Genomic DNA, 15,766 nt, shown 5'->3' with positions numbered 1-15,766 from the left:
CAGTCTAGATGGAGACTGGCCTTCATTCATTCATCATATATTTGTTCATGGAGCAAACATTGACAATTGCTCAAGGCACGCTGTCCACTCGATTAGGTGCTGGGATGCATGTCCCCATGGAAGTGACATTCCCACAGGGGAGACCAGATCTTGTGCAAGGATGTCGATGGTTATTCTTATTATTCTTATTCTTATTATTACAGTATACTTGATTAACAATGCTGTGCCAGTTTGATGGTTATTGCTGTGCCTGGCTCTGCAGGACAAGCAAGAGCACCACTGGTCAGAAAGTGCTAATATTTGAGCCAAAGACGTGCATAGAAAGAGGGACCAGCATGGCTGGGACAAAAGGGGAGGAAGAGGAAGGAAGCCTTGAATAAAAGCCATAGGGTGCGCAAACTTCCAGTTATAAGAGAACTCAGTTCTAGGGGTAGGGGAGGGGTGGAATAGGTGAAGGGGATTAAGAGGTACAAACTACCAGTCATAAAATAAATGTCACAGGGATGTAATGTACAGCACAGGGATTATCGTCCATGTGTTATAATAATTTTGTATCCTGTGTAATGTATTAAAAAACTGAATCATTATATTGTACACCTGAAATTACATAATGTCATTAAGTCAACTACACTTCAATAATTAAAAAAATAACTTTCCAAAAGACAAGTTATGGGATATCATATACAGCATGATGACTATAATTAACAATACTCATATTATATGTATATTCAAAAGGTGCTGAGAGAGTAGATCTTAAAAATTCTCATCCCAGAGTTCCCGTCGTGGCACAGGGGTTAACGAATCCGACTAGGAACCATGAGGTTGCGGGTTTGATCCCTGGCCTTGCTCAGTGGGTTGACGATTCGGTGTTGCTGTGAGCTGTGGTGTAGGTCGCAGATGCGGTTTGGATCCCGTGTTGCTGTGGCTCTGGCGTAGGCTGGCAGCTACAGCTCCAATTAGACCCCTCGCCTGGGAACCTCCATATGCCTCGAGAGCGGCCCAAGAAATGGCAAAAAGACAAAAAAAAAAAAATTCTCATCCCAAGGGGAAAAAAATTGTAACTAGGTGAGGTAATGGGTGTTAACTAAATTTACTGTGGTGATCCTTTTGCAATATATACATGTATCAACTCTTTATATTGCACACCTTAAACTTATATAATGTCAGATGTCAGTTATATGTCAATAAAACTTTTTAAACATTTAAAAAAAAAGCTATGGGGTTTTGAGTTCCCACTGTGGCTCAGAGGGTTAAAAACCTGACTGCAGCAGCTCGGGTCACTGCAGAGGCGGGGGTTTGATACCCTGCCCAGAGCACTGGGTTAAATGATTCAGTGTTGCCACCGCTGTGGCTCCGATTCAATCCCTGGCCCAGAACTTCCACATGCTACAGATGTGGCCGTTATAGGGTTTTAAAGGGCACAGTTTCAACGCAATTGGAAAGCTGGCAGGTTTAATCAGAAGGACATTATCAGAGTGATCTTTTTTTTTTGGTCTTTTTGTCTTTTTTTTTTGCTTTTTAGGGCCACACCCATGGCACATGGAGGTTCTCAGGCTAGTCATCTAATCAGAGCTACAGCTGCCAACCCACACCACAGTCACAGCAACGCAGGATCTGAGCTGCGTCTGCGACCTACACCACAGCTCACAGCAACACCGGATCCCTGACCCACTGAGTGAAGCCAGGGATCAAACCCGAGTCCTCATGGTTCCTAGTCAGATTCTGTTTCTGCTTTGCCACTCCAGGAACTCCATTGTCTTTATTTTTTAATTGAGGTATAGTTGATTTACAATGTTGTGTTAGTTTCAGGTGTACAGCAAAGTGATTTGGTTATACGTATAGAAAGCTATACTTTTTCAGATCCTTTATAGGTTATTACAAGATATTGAATATAGTTCCCTGTGCTACCAGTAGGCCTTTGTTGGTTATCTATTTTATACATAGTAGTGTGTATCTGCTAATCCCAAACTCCTAATTTACCCCCTTTCATAATCATAAGTTTGTTTTTTATGTCTATGAGTCTATTTCTGTTTGTACATAAGTTCACTTGTATCATATTTTAGATTCCACATATAAGTGATATCATATGGTGTTTGTCTTTGTCTGACTTACTGCACTTAGTTTGATAATCTCTAGGTCCATTCATGTTGCTGCAAATGGCATTGCTTCATTCCTTTTTATGGTTGAGTAATATTCCATTCTAAATATATACCACATCTTCTTTATCCATTTATCTGTTGATGGACACTTAGATTGCTTCCATATCTTGGCTATTGTAAATACTGCTGCTATGAACATAGGGATGCATGCATTTTTTCAAAGTAGAGTTTCGTCTAGATGTGCCCAGGAGTGGATTATTGGATCATATGGTAACTCTATTTTCAGTTTTTTGAGGACCCTCCATGATGTTGTCCACAATACCTGTACCAATTTACATTCCCACCAATAGTATAGGAGGGTTCCCTTTTCTCCATAACCTCTTCAGCATTTGTCATTTGTAGTTTTTTTTTTTTTTTTATTTTCCCACTGTACAGCAAGGGGATCAAGTTATCCTTACATGTATACATTACTTTTTTTTCCCCACCCTTTGTTCTGTTGCAACATGAGTATCTAGACATAATTCTCAATGTGTAGATTTTTTTAATGATGGCCATTCTGACTGGTGTGAGGTGGCACCTCATGGTCATTTTGACTTGCATTTCTCTAGTAATTGGCAGTAATGAGCATCTTTTCATTACAAAGTGATTTAAAATTGCTGAGCTGTCACATATGACATCCCTACCTACATTTGCATATTTAAAGGACGTTTTTAATATAAACGTTCTCAGTGCAACATTTCTCAGGATGACAGAAATTTATGAATGAATTCACACATCTGAGTCACGTATATTTTTAGAAGCATGACTTTGTCATTTCAAAATAAGACATGCTATTAAAAGGCTACATATAGTAGACAAAACAACATTCAGACTATTATAACATCCTCCAAAAATGTGTGCCTTTTTCAGAAAGAAAACTTCTAAGCACAAAGATAAATACATCTATCACAAGAAGAGTCATATGGAGGAAACCCAACTATTTCAGTGGTTTCTGCTGATATTTGCCTTGGGAAATGTCAAGGTATCAAGTTTTATTGTAATTTCTGTTTTAAGAGAATATTTTGATTTCCCAGGGCAAAAAGCAGGAAGAACTGCTATTACAAAGATATATGAGGCAGCTATTAGAAACAGGAATAGCTGTCGATACATGAATATATGATGATGAATTTGTAATTAATGAACATCAGGCACTTATAGACCCAGAAAAAAATAATACTTTAAGAGAGACGCCAGAGTAGGATGGATACATAAAGCAGTGCGGGGTGGGAAAGAGCATGATATCAAAGGAAAAGCAGTTATCATTGGGAATCCAACAGGAAAAGATCTACATAGAAGTATTTGCCTAAATGACGTCCACCTACAGGTTTCACAAATCTTTCATTGAGAAGAGACTGGCATCATTAACAGAGGAACTTCAAAAAAAAAAAAAAAAAAAAAGAGTTCCCGTCGTGGCGCAGTGGTTAACGAATCCAACTAGGAACCATGAGGTTGCGGGTTCGGTCCCTGCCCTTGCTCAGTGGGTTAACGATCCGGCGTTGCCGTGATCTGTGGTGTAGGTTGCAGACGCGGCTCAGATCCCGCGTTGCTGTGGCTCTGGCGTAGGCCGGTGGCTACGGCTCCGATTGGACCTCTAGCCTGGGAACCTCCATATGCCGCGGGAGCGGGCCAAAGAAATAGCAAAAAGACAAAAAAAAAAAAATAGAGGAACTTTATGATATTTGTAGGAAGTTATTGGAGTACTAAATATATTTGTATTTTGCTTAACTTTTAAAAGTGTACAACGTTCTTTCTCCTGAGTGGGTTCAGTTCTTATGAACTAAAAATCCTCTGTTCTTATAAAACATTCCCAGGGATTCATTAAAAGACGACACAAAGAGAGGTTGAGAATGACATCCAAACTGGATAGACCCTGGAGTTCCCTGGTGGCCTACCAATCAAGGATGTGGCATTGTCACTGCTATGGCTCAGGTCACTGCTGTAGCTCAGATTAAGATCCCTGGCTTGGGAACTTCCATGTACTGTGGGCGCAGTCAAAAAAAAAAAAAAAAAATGAATAGGCCCAAATAAAACCTAGTCAAGATCCTGGTACCAAGAAGAAGCACACCATTTAAATAATAATCTTACAAAATGGGACATGGACAGACTTGTTTCTATCAGGATAAGCCATTTGCTTTTATATAAAACTAACTCTGTAGCTGGCTTAGCAACACATCTTAGAAAAGAATTCCTAAAATGATGACAGATTCTCAAATAGCACACCTTAATCCATCAAGTTTTACTATGAGCATTCACCCCTCTCTATCCAATGTGGTCAAAGATTTCTCAAACATCTCAGTCTGTGCACTAATAGCCAGTGAAATACCAATATATCATTGCAATATATATTATGGTCTTACAAATTCTGCCAAACATAATTACAAGCAAACTTTTACCACTGAATAATTATTATTTATATTAGTTGACTTTTTTTTTGACCAAACTGCTTTTCTGTCTTTCAATAAATTTCACCTGTGGTAACTTTGTTTGCTTTCTCCAACATTTTAAATATAGATATATAGGTTCAGACATCATATTACAAGGAAAATTTGAATAAATTTATCTGGTATATTCTTTTTTTTTTTTTCAGGGCCGCACCCATGGCATATGGAGGTTCCCAGACTAGGAACTGAATCAGAGCTGTAGCCCCTGGCCTACACCACAGCCAAAGCAATGCCAGATCCATGCCATATCTGTGACCTACACCACAGCTCAGGGCAACACCCCAATCCTTAACACACTGAGCGAGGCCAGGGATTGAACCTGCATCCTCATGGATGCTAGTCAGATTCATTTCCACTGAGCTGTGATGGGAACTCCATCATCTGGTATATTCTTTTGTATAATCTTTATTAAAACATCTAGGAGTGAAATCTCTAGCGACACCTCAATACAAATATTTTTTGTTTTTTAAAGAAAAAATCATAAGTGGCATCTATTGAAATTCTAATTATTTAAGCAAAAATGTTAGAAAGCCCTCTCACTTCCCCCCTCCCAAGCCTCTGTTAATTGACATATAAACAGAACTTCAAGAGAGAAGGATGGTTCCTCCGTGTCTATTCCAGTAATAGAAGGGAAGTGGTTGAGTCTGGTATATTTTGCTCCAGATTCCTTAATCTAGGCAATGATTACAAATTCATGCATTTAATTAGAACAGTGATAATGAGGTTGATTTCCAGATGACTCATTTTGTAAACCTTTGGCCATTAGCGCTCCAGCTGGAGTGGGCCATGTGCTGCCTTCCCCCTGACATCAGTGGAAATCTTGAGTCAAGATCAAAGCTACTATATGTCTCTCTGACCTTTCTTCAGAATGCACAGTGGGGCCCAGTTTCTCAGCTCAGAATTTTCAGATTCGCCTCGCCATCCCCACGGGGTTACCACTTGCAGACAATCTACGTGTCGACATTCAATGAAGACCCTACAACCCGTCCATTGGAAATCAAAACTCTTGGATTCTAGTTCTCAGGTGGTCACCAAATCTGGATGGTGCATTTCAGACAATTCTTATTCTGGTTGACTCACTAGGGATTCAGTGAACAGAGAGAAAAGCCCAGCAGGGGGAGGCTCAGTGCTCATCTAGCCCCCTCCCCCAGAAGCCTGGCCTAGGCTCATTTTCCTCTAGAGATGCACTTCGAGATTTGCACTAGAGAAAGGATGCCTTACCTTGATAGTCATGTCTGCGCTGGATGTTTCTGTGGCTTCGAAGACTATGTCACCTCCTGTGAACAGTGTACTCTCCCACTGGACTCCTGGGCAAAAAGAAAAAAAGAAAAAACATTGCCATTTGATCCAAGTGCATTCAGCTTGCTTGGATACATGCCTGATTGTTCTGCAGATTCCAATCCTGTGTGCCTTGTTAAGGGAACTGATGATTTTCCAGTGTTTACCTTCCCGGCAGTTACCTGGTCAGTCAGCAGCTCTTGTTTTCATCCAGTCTCCAAGTCTGGGGTCACTGTCTAAATCCTGTGTGTTACAGATGGTACTACGCTTGGTTCAGAGTGGAGTAGGTGGAATGAACTTCAGAATTCAGGCCTCATACTAAGGTCTACTTTGGGGCTTACAGGCACTCCCGTAACACAGAAAACATGCACCTCTGAATCTAATTCAATATATATGACTTCCGATTAGTCACTGTCCTAGAGGCCACACACTTTTTGGAAATAACTGAGAGTTTATAGTCACTTAAAAAAAAAAATCTATATAAGGAGTTCCCCTAGTGGCTCAGCAGTAATGAATCCAACTAGTATCCTTGAGGATATAGGTTTGATCTCTAGCCTTGCTCAGTGGCTTAAGGATCCGGGGTTGTGGTGAGCTTCGGTGTAGGTCGTAGACGCAGCTCTGATCCCGCATTGCTGTGGCTCTGGTGTAGGTTGGCAGCTGGAATTCCAATTCATCTCCTAGCCTGGGAACTTCCACATGCTGAAGGTGTGGCCCTAAAAAGCCAAAAAACAAAAACATAAAAATCTATATAGGCTGCTCTTGCTTTCCGAGATGCACAACATTCTGCCAATGGACTGTGTATCCCTCTAAATAAATTTACTATGGCTCACTCCTGAATTTTTCCTGATTGAAGCTAAGGATGCTCACTTGGGGCCCATCCCAGTGAATTCCCCAAGACCTGGGCTGTGATCATCCCTGCACTCCCCCTTCCTCCCACAACACCCTGGGCTCAATTATATTTCAATTTGTTTGTTTGGTTTTTGGCTGAGTCCGGGGCATATGGAAGTTCCTGGGCCAGGGATCAAACCTGAGCCATAGCAGCAACCCAAGACACTGCAGTGACAATGCTGGATCCTTAACCTACATCACCACAAGGGAATTCCTACATCTCAATTTTTTTTAGAAATGGTACTTGCAAGCTACCTTGAGAACAGTTATAATAGTGAATGGGGGTCACATCCATTTTCTAATGCGCCTAAATACATTTTAAAGAACAAGTGAAATGAAAATGTTTCTTAAAATCCTATAAATAAATATTTTAAAAAATAAAATAAAATCTATATATGCTTTCTACCCAAGTCTTAGTACATGTTAGTTCTTTTTTTCTTATGCTGTCAGAGAGTCCCCAAGAGTGGACATCTGACAAGATACAAGATTTTGTTCTCTCCGATCTCAAAAAAATAAAAATCAGAAATACCCATGAATACAATATAGTAAAACTACACTAATTTAGATGCAATTATTGTATGTCAATGAAGGTGGAATGGTCTATAATAGTGAAACGTTTGAAGTAATGACAAGTATATATACATTTTTTCCTTTTAGGGGCCCACATGGAGCATATGAATGTTCCCAGGCTGGGGGTTGAATTGGAGCTGCAGTTTCTGGCCTACACCACAGCCACACCAACGCAGGATCTGAGCCACATCTGCGACCTACACCACAGCTCACGGCAATGCGGGATCTTTAACCCACTGAGCAAGGCCAGGGATCAAACCCATATCCTCATGGATACTAGTTGGATTCATTACCGCTGAGCCACAATGGGAACTCTGACAAGTGTATTTTTTAAAACAATATTGCAAGTAAAGCTATCTTCTGAAAAGCTAAGAAAGTGATAGAGTTTCTCAGGGTCCATTTTAATAAGCAGATACAAATGCTATCATTGGTAAAACAATTACTCACTGGGATATAAGTACTAGAGCCTGAAGCATTGAAAAAGATTGTTTTCTTAAATAGGCTGAAACTATCTCTGTAATATTAATTTATGTTATTGATTTCCTTGCATAATTTTTCCAAAGGATAACTCAAGGCCAATGTTCATGCCAGACCTGTGTGAATCACCCACATTGCATATTTCAACTGTCTAGCAGCACTGCGTTAAATCAGGATTGGCACACTTTTTCTGTTGGCCGTGCAAGTACGTATTTTAGGCTCTGCAGTCACGCCACTTCTGTCGCAGCTTCTTAAGCTGCCATTTTAGAAACAAAGCAGTCACAGACAACAAATAAACAAGGGGGCATGGCTGGATTCCAATAAAACTTTATTTACAAAAACAGGTACTGGGCCAGATTTGGCTCCTTCGACATGCTTTACCAGCTTCTGTGTTAAATCAAGAAACCAGAGACATGTCCAGGAAAGACTGTGATAACTCCTGCAGTTTTCCAAGGATCAGCCACTCAAATCAGGTGGTGAAACTAGAACAGTTGTTTGCAATTATGTGACATTTTGAATAAACTAATATGAGATTAAATTTTAATACATTAGCATTGGTTGTGTTGCTTTACTTCATATTCAGAATCCTTGAGAGCCTCATTTCGCAGGAAATATGCCCAGTGGATTACTCAAGATCCGTGGGCTATAATTTATTGCAAAGTGCAAATAGCTGTATCTTGCTGGGTTAGAGAAATCGGGTCAGAGAAGTTTGGTGGCTTGCCCTACAATTTCCTCTCAAGAAAGTTGTGGGTTTTGTCTTTAATTCGTGTTTTTGGGAAGGAGATCTTTGCTCCCACATGAGTAGATTATTTCTCTGACACAAATTGCATTTAACTAAAGCCCCCTCCTGGTTTAAGACACTGTTAGTGCTTGTTGGATCTGGCTGGCAGAGAGATACAGATGCTGGGCGTGATGGACAAATACGATAGTAGAATTATAATAATTCTTTGATTATTATTAAATATGATAATAATTCTCTTATTATTAAATTATTTGAATTATTAAATATAATAATTATTATCTTATTATTCAATTATTTGAACTACTGTTCAGGAAATATTCTGTCCCCATCTCGCCCACTGTGGGAGAAATTTTCTTCCCTGTCCTACTTTGGCCAGTAGAATGACAGTGGATATCATGCAAATAAAGGTCTGAAATGGGCTTTCGTGGTGATACTTGCCCTCATGCACTACTGCTATAGCATGAGAAGGACATACCCCAGTTGACCTGCAAGGAAATGAGAGTCCTGGGGAGCAGACTTGGACCCAACCTGTATCTTGGAGCTAAACCTGGTCTAGATCAACGCAACTGCATATGCTTGACAATAAAAGCGATTGAGTCTGGGGATGATGTGCCAACCAGCATTACTGCAACAATACCTAGGAGACACAGTCTATAACCCAAATTAGAGATGAGCATCTTTTGGGATACTTTCATCTCCAACTATGCAAATATAATTCCCTTTGTTGCATAAAGTTCATTTATAAATAGTAATTCCTATCTCTCCCTTACATTATCCCACTTTGGAAAGAATCTTTTCTCTGCTATAAATCATTCTTTTCGTAAGCAAGACTATCTTTATTAAAGGATATATGGCCATAAAAAAGAGTTACGAGACATAAATTTACATGTTTTCTCAGAATTTTAGTCTGCAATCAAGAAACCACTTCAAATTAGATGGCCTATCATTCCATGGCAAGTGTGAGAGAAAACTGACCTACCCTTTCAATTTTTAAATGTTATTAATCCCGGTAATAAGTTGTGAGGACAGAAATGTTGTTTTAATAGCTAGAGGCAAAGTTCCTTCTGGCTAAAAAGCGTTTTGGGGAACAAGGCAATTCTACAAACCATTTGAGTATGAAAAGATGAGTCCCACATCATGGAAGAAAAAAAAAAAGGAAGAGGTTTCATTTAGAAGAAGGAGATAGGTTGGAAGAAGTTGGGACATGCGTTGGCAGTAAGAGATTCCCAGATGGTCATAAATAGGACTTTTGAGAACATCGATGTTTATTTATTTATTTATTTTGCTTTTTAGGGCCATACCTGCAGCATATGGAGGTTCCCAGGCTAGCCATCTAATTAATTGGAGCTACAGTTGCCAGCCTACACCACAGCCACAGCAATGCAACATCCAAGCCATGTCTGCGACCTACACCTCAGCTCACGGCAACACTGGATCCTTAACCCACTGAGCGAGGCCAGGGATGGAACCCAGAATCTCATGGTTCCTTGTCAGATTCGTTTCTGCTGAGCCATGATGGGAATGCCTGAGAACAGTGATGTTTAAAAATCAATTTTAATTTATTCATCATGCTGTATCAAGGTGTTATTCTCCCCTCACTCTCATACCTCCAGTGGAGATATGTTTTATACCATTGTCTTCTGGTGTTATTTGGTGGAAACTAATGAGGTCCCACATTTGGACCTCAGGGTAGAGAGAAGAGAACAGCCATTTGTGCATGGGAGCACCCTCAAAAGTGGAGCCTGGGAAGGACGTAATGATAAGACTCTTGGAGAGGGTACCAGACATACCTAATATACATGATAGGGCTACAGGTCAATTTTCTTTGAAAACAAATGTGCCAGAGATCTTTTCATCTTGAGGACTTGGAGATGTAAGATGACTAACACATATTTATTCGATGATGCTTAGACACGTGGATAAGCCAGTTCCACATACAGATGGCCAATAGGCACATGAAAAGATGCTCAACATTGCTAATTATTAGAGAAATACAAATCAAAACTATAATGAGGTACCACCTCACCAGTCAGAATGGCCATCATTGGGGAGTTCCCGTCGTGGCGCAGTGGTTAACGAATCCAACTAGGAACCATGAGGTTGCAGGTTCGGTCCCTGCCCTTGCTCAGTGGGTTAACGATCCGGCGTTGCCGTGAGCTGTGGTGTAGGTTGCAGATGCGGCTCGGATCCCATGTTGCTGTGGTTCTGGTGTAGGCCGGTGGCTACAGCTCCGATTCAACCCCTAGCCTGGGAACCTCCATATGCTGCGGGAGCGGCCTAAGAAATAGCAACAACAACAACAACAACAAGACAAAAAAAAAAAAAAGAATGGCCATCATTAAAGAGTCTAAAGTAACAAATGCTAGAGACGGTGTGGAGAAAAGGGAACACTCCTCCCTGTTGGTGGGAAGGCAAATTGATGCAGCCACGATGGAAGACAGTATGGAGGTTCATCAAAATACTGAAAATAGGGTAGGCATATGATCTAGTATTCCCACTCCTGGGCATATTTCCCAAGAAAACTCTACTTCTAAAAGATACATGCACCCCAATGTTCACAGCAACACTATTTACAATACCCAAGACATGGAAATAACCTAAATGTACACCAACGGATGAATGGATAAAAAGATGTGATACATGTAAAAAATAGAATATTATTCAGCCATCAAAAAGCATGAAATAATGCCATTTGCAGCAACATCAATGGACCTAGAGATTATCGCACTAAGTCAGAAGGAGAAAGATAAATACCATATGATATTACTTTTAAGAGGAATCTAAAATAAGACACAGATGAACTGGCTTATAAAAAAAACAGAAACAGACTTACAGACATAGTAAACACACTTAGGGTTACCAAAGGGGAAATGGGGTGAAGGAAGGATAAATAAGGCATTTGGGATTAGCAGACACAAACTACTCTATATAAAATAAACAACAAGGTCTTACTGTATAAGCATAGGAAACCATATTCAGTATCCTGTAATAAACCATAAAGGAAAAGAATATGAAAAAAGAAAGACTATATATATGTATAACTGAATCACTTTGCTATACACAAGAAGCTAACACAACACTATAATCAACTATACTTCAATTAAAAAAAAAAAGCCACTTCCATTTCCAAAATGGCAACTTCCCTCCCACCAGCATGTAAGTGTATTATGCCACACTTGGGCAGGGGGGTAGCTTAGAATGCTTGAGATTCCTTCAGCTCTAAGATTTTATCAATCACTATCAACATCTGCTTTCACATCCAAGTTCCTGAGATGAATTTCCCCACAGCTTAGATCCATGATGTATAACTATACACGCTTAAACAGTTCTGGTGTAGAATTGCAAAAAACCCAAACATTCCAGAATGATGTATTCCTATTATTAGTTATATAAGAACAATCACCTCTGATCTCAGGGGAAGAACCTATGTAAAGAATTTGACCTAAACTTTTTGACAGTAGTATTTTTATGTATGTGTGTATACACACGCATATATATAATATATATACATACACATATGTGTGTGTGTATAGGCTATATATATAGTATACATACTATAGTATACTATATATGTGTGGGTATAGGCTATATATACTATACATACTATATAGAATACTATATATTATATATGCTATAGTATATATACACTATGTATATTACATAGACTATGCAATATACATTATTTCATATATTATATTTCTACCTACTGTACTTTCAAATAACTTCTTTTCTCTTATATCACTCCTTCTCCCTTTGCTTAAACTCTTACTTTGAGAAGAGAAATCATATTTTATGCTATTCCTACAATCCCTAGCAATACTACTGCTATTTTTTATTCCAGTTTTAAAAGACTGGATCAAACCTTCGGGAAGAAATAACTCCTTTCTCCAAAAGAGAAGTTTGCATTTCCCTGTAGTTTGGGAAGTTGAGACCTGTCTACTTATAGCCAAGGTATGCTTATAAATACTCCATCAGAGACAGTTTTATAAAGATCTTGCAGGAATAAATCGTCAGCCACTATGAATTTGTTGTTATTTCTTCTTTTCACGTACCTCCTCACCTAGCTTCACAGATAAATCCATCCCTTCTTCACCCAAGCGTCCAGGTCCCTGGCACCCACATCCCTGGTCTCTGTTCTAGGGCGCACTCTGCCGATTGGCTTGGTCCCTCTCTCTATTGATTTGTTGCGAAGAACATGTGTGCAGTTGAAAGGATAGTGCCAGCAAAAGGAAGGAGGCTGGGCTCAGACCCAGCTGGCAAAGCCAGGGGTACACACGAGGACCTGCAGGGAGAGAGTTTGGGCTGGGAGCAGGTAGCCACAAGGTCTTGAGCACAGTAACCTGCAGACAAAATGGTCCCATGTGTTTGAACAAAGGCAAGGCAGGACTAGACCAAACAATGAGGAGGGTGAGCAGCTAAGGAGGCTTGGGAAGGAAGCATCCCAGGGAACCCTGGGTGACTTCCTTAGTTCTGACCCTGGCTGGTACTAAAAATAAAAAGAAACAAAGAGCCCACCCAGAGGGAGAGGGTAGCCCTGCCCAGAGGGGGCTGGTTGTACCCAGACCCTCTGGAATCACTATATGTCTTGAGGTGAAAGCAGATTAAGGCAGAGAGAAAGATAAGTCAATTCTGACTCTTCGTTCTAGCCCACCTGTCCACATAGAATATAGACAGATGTCTGGGCAAAGTGGGTGGACGTGATGGTCATTAGAGCTGTTCACCACACACTCCCAGTTCCTTCCTCTTCTGGACACACAAGAGGACTTCACTTCCCAGCCTCCTTTAGTTGGTGAGGTCATGTGACTAGTTCTGGCTGACTGATGGGTGTGGGTGGCAGTGGTGTATATCACTTCCGGCTGGAGCATTTAATTGCCGATGCGGGACCCTGCAGTGCACCCTCCCCCTCCATCACGGTGAATAGCAAGTTCCAGACAGAGGTGATTTGGTTAGCCTAAGACCAAGCATGAGGGAAACATAAAGCTCAGACACAGCCAACCCACAATGGCCATGGAAGATGAGGACTAAATCTTTACTATTTTAAGCCATAGGATTGGGCCAGTTTATTACGCTAGCATAACGTAGCCCGGCCTTAGAAAAGGAAAGAGCCCTTCCAGACCTGCCATCTCTGTCAACCTCCACTTCCCGTTATAGAGGGTTGTTAAGCTAAACCTGTGTTCTATCCTTTGCATAAATTCTACCATTAAAATACTGTCTCTTCAACCAGGTTCTAATGGCTCTTTGTTTCTACTTCTCTGGAGGCCATTCTGATTCGGCAGGGCTCAGTGCTTATCGCACAGGTTGGTGGCATCTCATGAAGAAGTTAGGTTCTAAAGAAAAGAGGCATAAATCTGCATGATCAAAACTTCCCTTGAAAATGCCTTAAATCTCTCTGGTAGTCCAACAGAGCATCATACTTCAGAAAGCCCTACAGAACCACTTTCGTTCCAGCTTTGGAGCAAACTGTTTCTCCTGTTAGGTACCAGATTAAGCTTGTACTAAGGATCCTGTTGTTCAAAACACACAGCTCTTGAAACTCTAGGATTTCTCCATGTTTGGGTATGCTTAGACTATGAGAGAGTGAAGGAGCCGAGACTGACAGCAGGAACAGCAGATCAACACTTCAGCCGTCATCCTCCCCTTGGGGTGCATGATTTACAGGGCTTTTAGCCAAAAGCAATCAAAAGCCTATTTAATAGAGGTTTAAACAACGGAGGATTGACTGGCTCGTATAATAAGTCCCAAGGTAGTTTGGCACCGGAGGTGGTTAATTCAGCGGTTCCACGGCGTCATGGCCTTAGTTTGAACTTTTTGCATTCTTTTGGTGTTACCCTGTGGGCCTAGGATGGACACACTAAATATTTCCCTAACTGAATTGGAGTTGGAAGGAGCCCTGGAGCTGCCTAACTTCTTTCCCATCAGGTCAGAAGATTCCTTTACAGTGTCACCTGACGGGTGCCCCTCAGCCTCCCCATGGCCATTTCCTGGTCACCCTCCTCACCACCTCACAATGTGGTGCTGCTTGGGCAGCTGGAATGGGTCACCTTTTTTTTCTTTTTGTCTTTTTAGGACCACAGGTGCAGCATATGAAAGTTCTCAGGCTAGGGGACAAAGCGGAGCTGCAGCTGCTGGCCTATGTCATAGCCACAGCAATGCAGGATCCAAGCTGTGTCTGTGATCTACACCACAGCTCACAGCAACACCAGATCTTTAACCCACTGAGTGAGGCCAGGGATTAAACCCATGTCTTCATAGACACTAGTCTGGTTCGTTACCACCAAGCCACAATGGAAACTCCTGGAATGGACCATTTTAAGAAGGAAGAGCTGAGCCACAGACGGGTTGGGAAGGAAAGATCCCAGTGATACCATATGCAGCCTGGCTGAAGGAAAGAACAGACGACACAGCAGAGGGACGCTCAATGCTCAGCCATGGAATTTTGTTGGCTGGCACCTTGGTGGAGCCTTGTCAGGTGCTTCTAACCTTCTTCCCCATCTTGGTTATTCTCTTCTTCATCACAGCTCTGCCTCAACCCTTATCAGTGCATTGAGGTAGGCACAGCCACAAAACTGTAAAGTCTAGAGCTCAGGCTTTTGTCCGTCAGTGAGGAAACCCATGGTCTGAGATGGAAAGACATGTGTCAAGGCCCACAGAAAGTAGCTGCTAAGGTGGCACTGCCAGAGACGAGACTGCCTAATTTCCTAGACCAGGGTTCTTCACGGGGTCCAAATTATAACAACCCCCACTTTAGAGACAACAGACCCACTGTGAAATCATTTTGCTTGATCACAATGACAAGAATGGAGTTAGGGCCTGGGTCCCAATGTATCTTAGCTCTCTTCCTCATTCAAGTCTTAGAATTGAGACTTGGCCAGATATTTGGCCTCCTTTTAATTGCCTCTCGCTCTCTTTTGGATTTGAAAAATCTCACTTTGTTCTCGGAGGAGTTCTCAGCACAGGGTCATTAAAACTTAGCGGAACTTCAGAACAATGATTTGCCTCTAAACACTTGGCTTTGGGAAACCCCACCCAAGGGTAAGCTGATGGGACCTGCTTCCTCTGGGCGGGAAGCCCCACCCAGGCACTTGAAGGAGTGGAGCAGGATATAACCTCACCCAGCCCACCCCCAACCCTAACTCTAACCCTAACCATCTTCCAGGTGATGGCTCATCCTTGCCCCTGAGCCCCAGCTTTCTCTTCTTGGGACAGATGTAAGGGCTGGGCCCTGAGGCTTC

General features: G+C 41.4%; 1 protein-coding gene across 4 annotated transcripts in view; it reads right to left on the bottom strand.

Moving 5' to 3' along the window:
• PALM2AKAP2 (PALM2 and AKAP2 fusion) overlaps positions 1–15,766 on the bottom strand; it is a 366,754-nt gene that overhangs the window by 152,461 nt on the left and 198,527 nt on the right. For all 4 annotated transcript variants that reach the window (XM_047768121.1, XM_047768123.1, XM_047768124.1 and 1 more), the window contains one exon: positions 5,801–5,886. In XM_047768121.1, coding sequence (XP_047624077.1) covers positions 5,801–5,886 — 86 coding nt within the window. The remainder of the gene's footprint in view (positions 1–5,800; positions 5,887–15,766) is intronic.

Source organism: Phacochoerus africanus, chromosome 2 (assembly GCF_016906955.1).
Source record: "Phacochoerus africanus isolate WHEZ1 chromosome 2, ROS_Pafr_v1, whole genome shotgun sequence".
Classification (NCBI taxonomy): Eukaryota; Metazoa; Chordata; class Mammalia; order Artiodactyla; family Suidae; genus Phacochoerus; species Phacochoerus africanus.
This window is presented reverse-complemented; position numbering and strand designations above follow the sequence as displayed.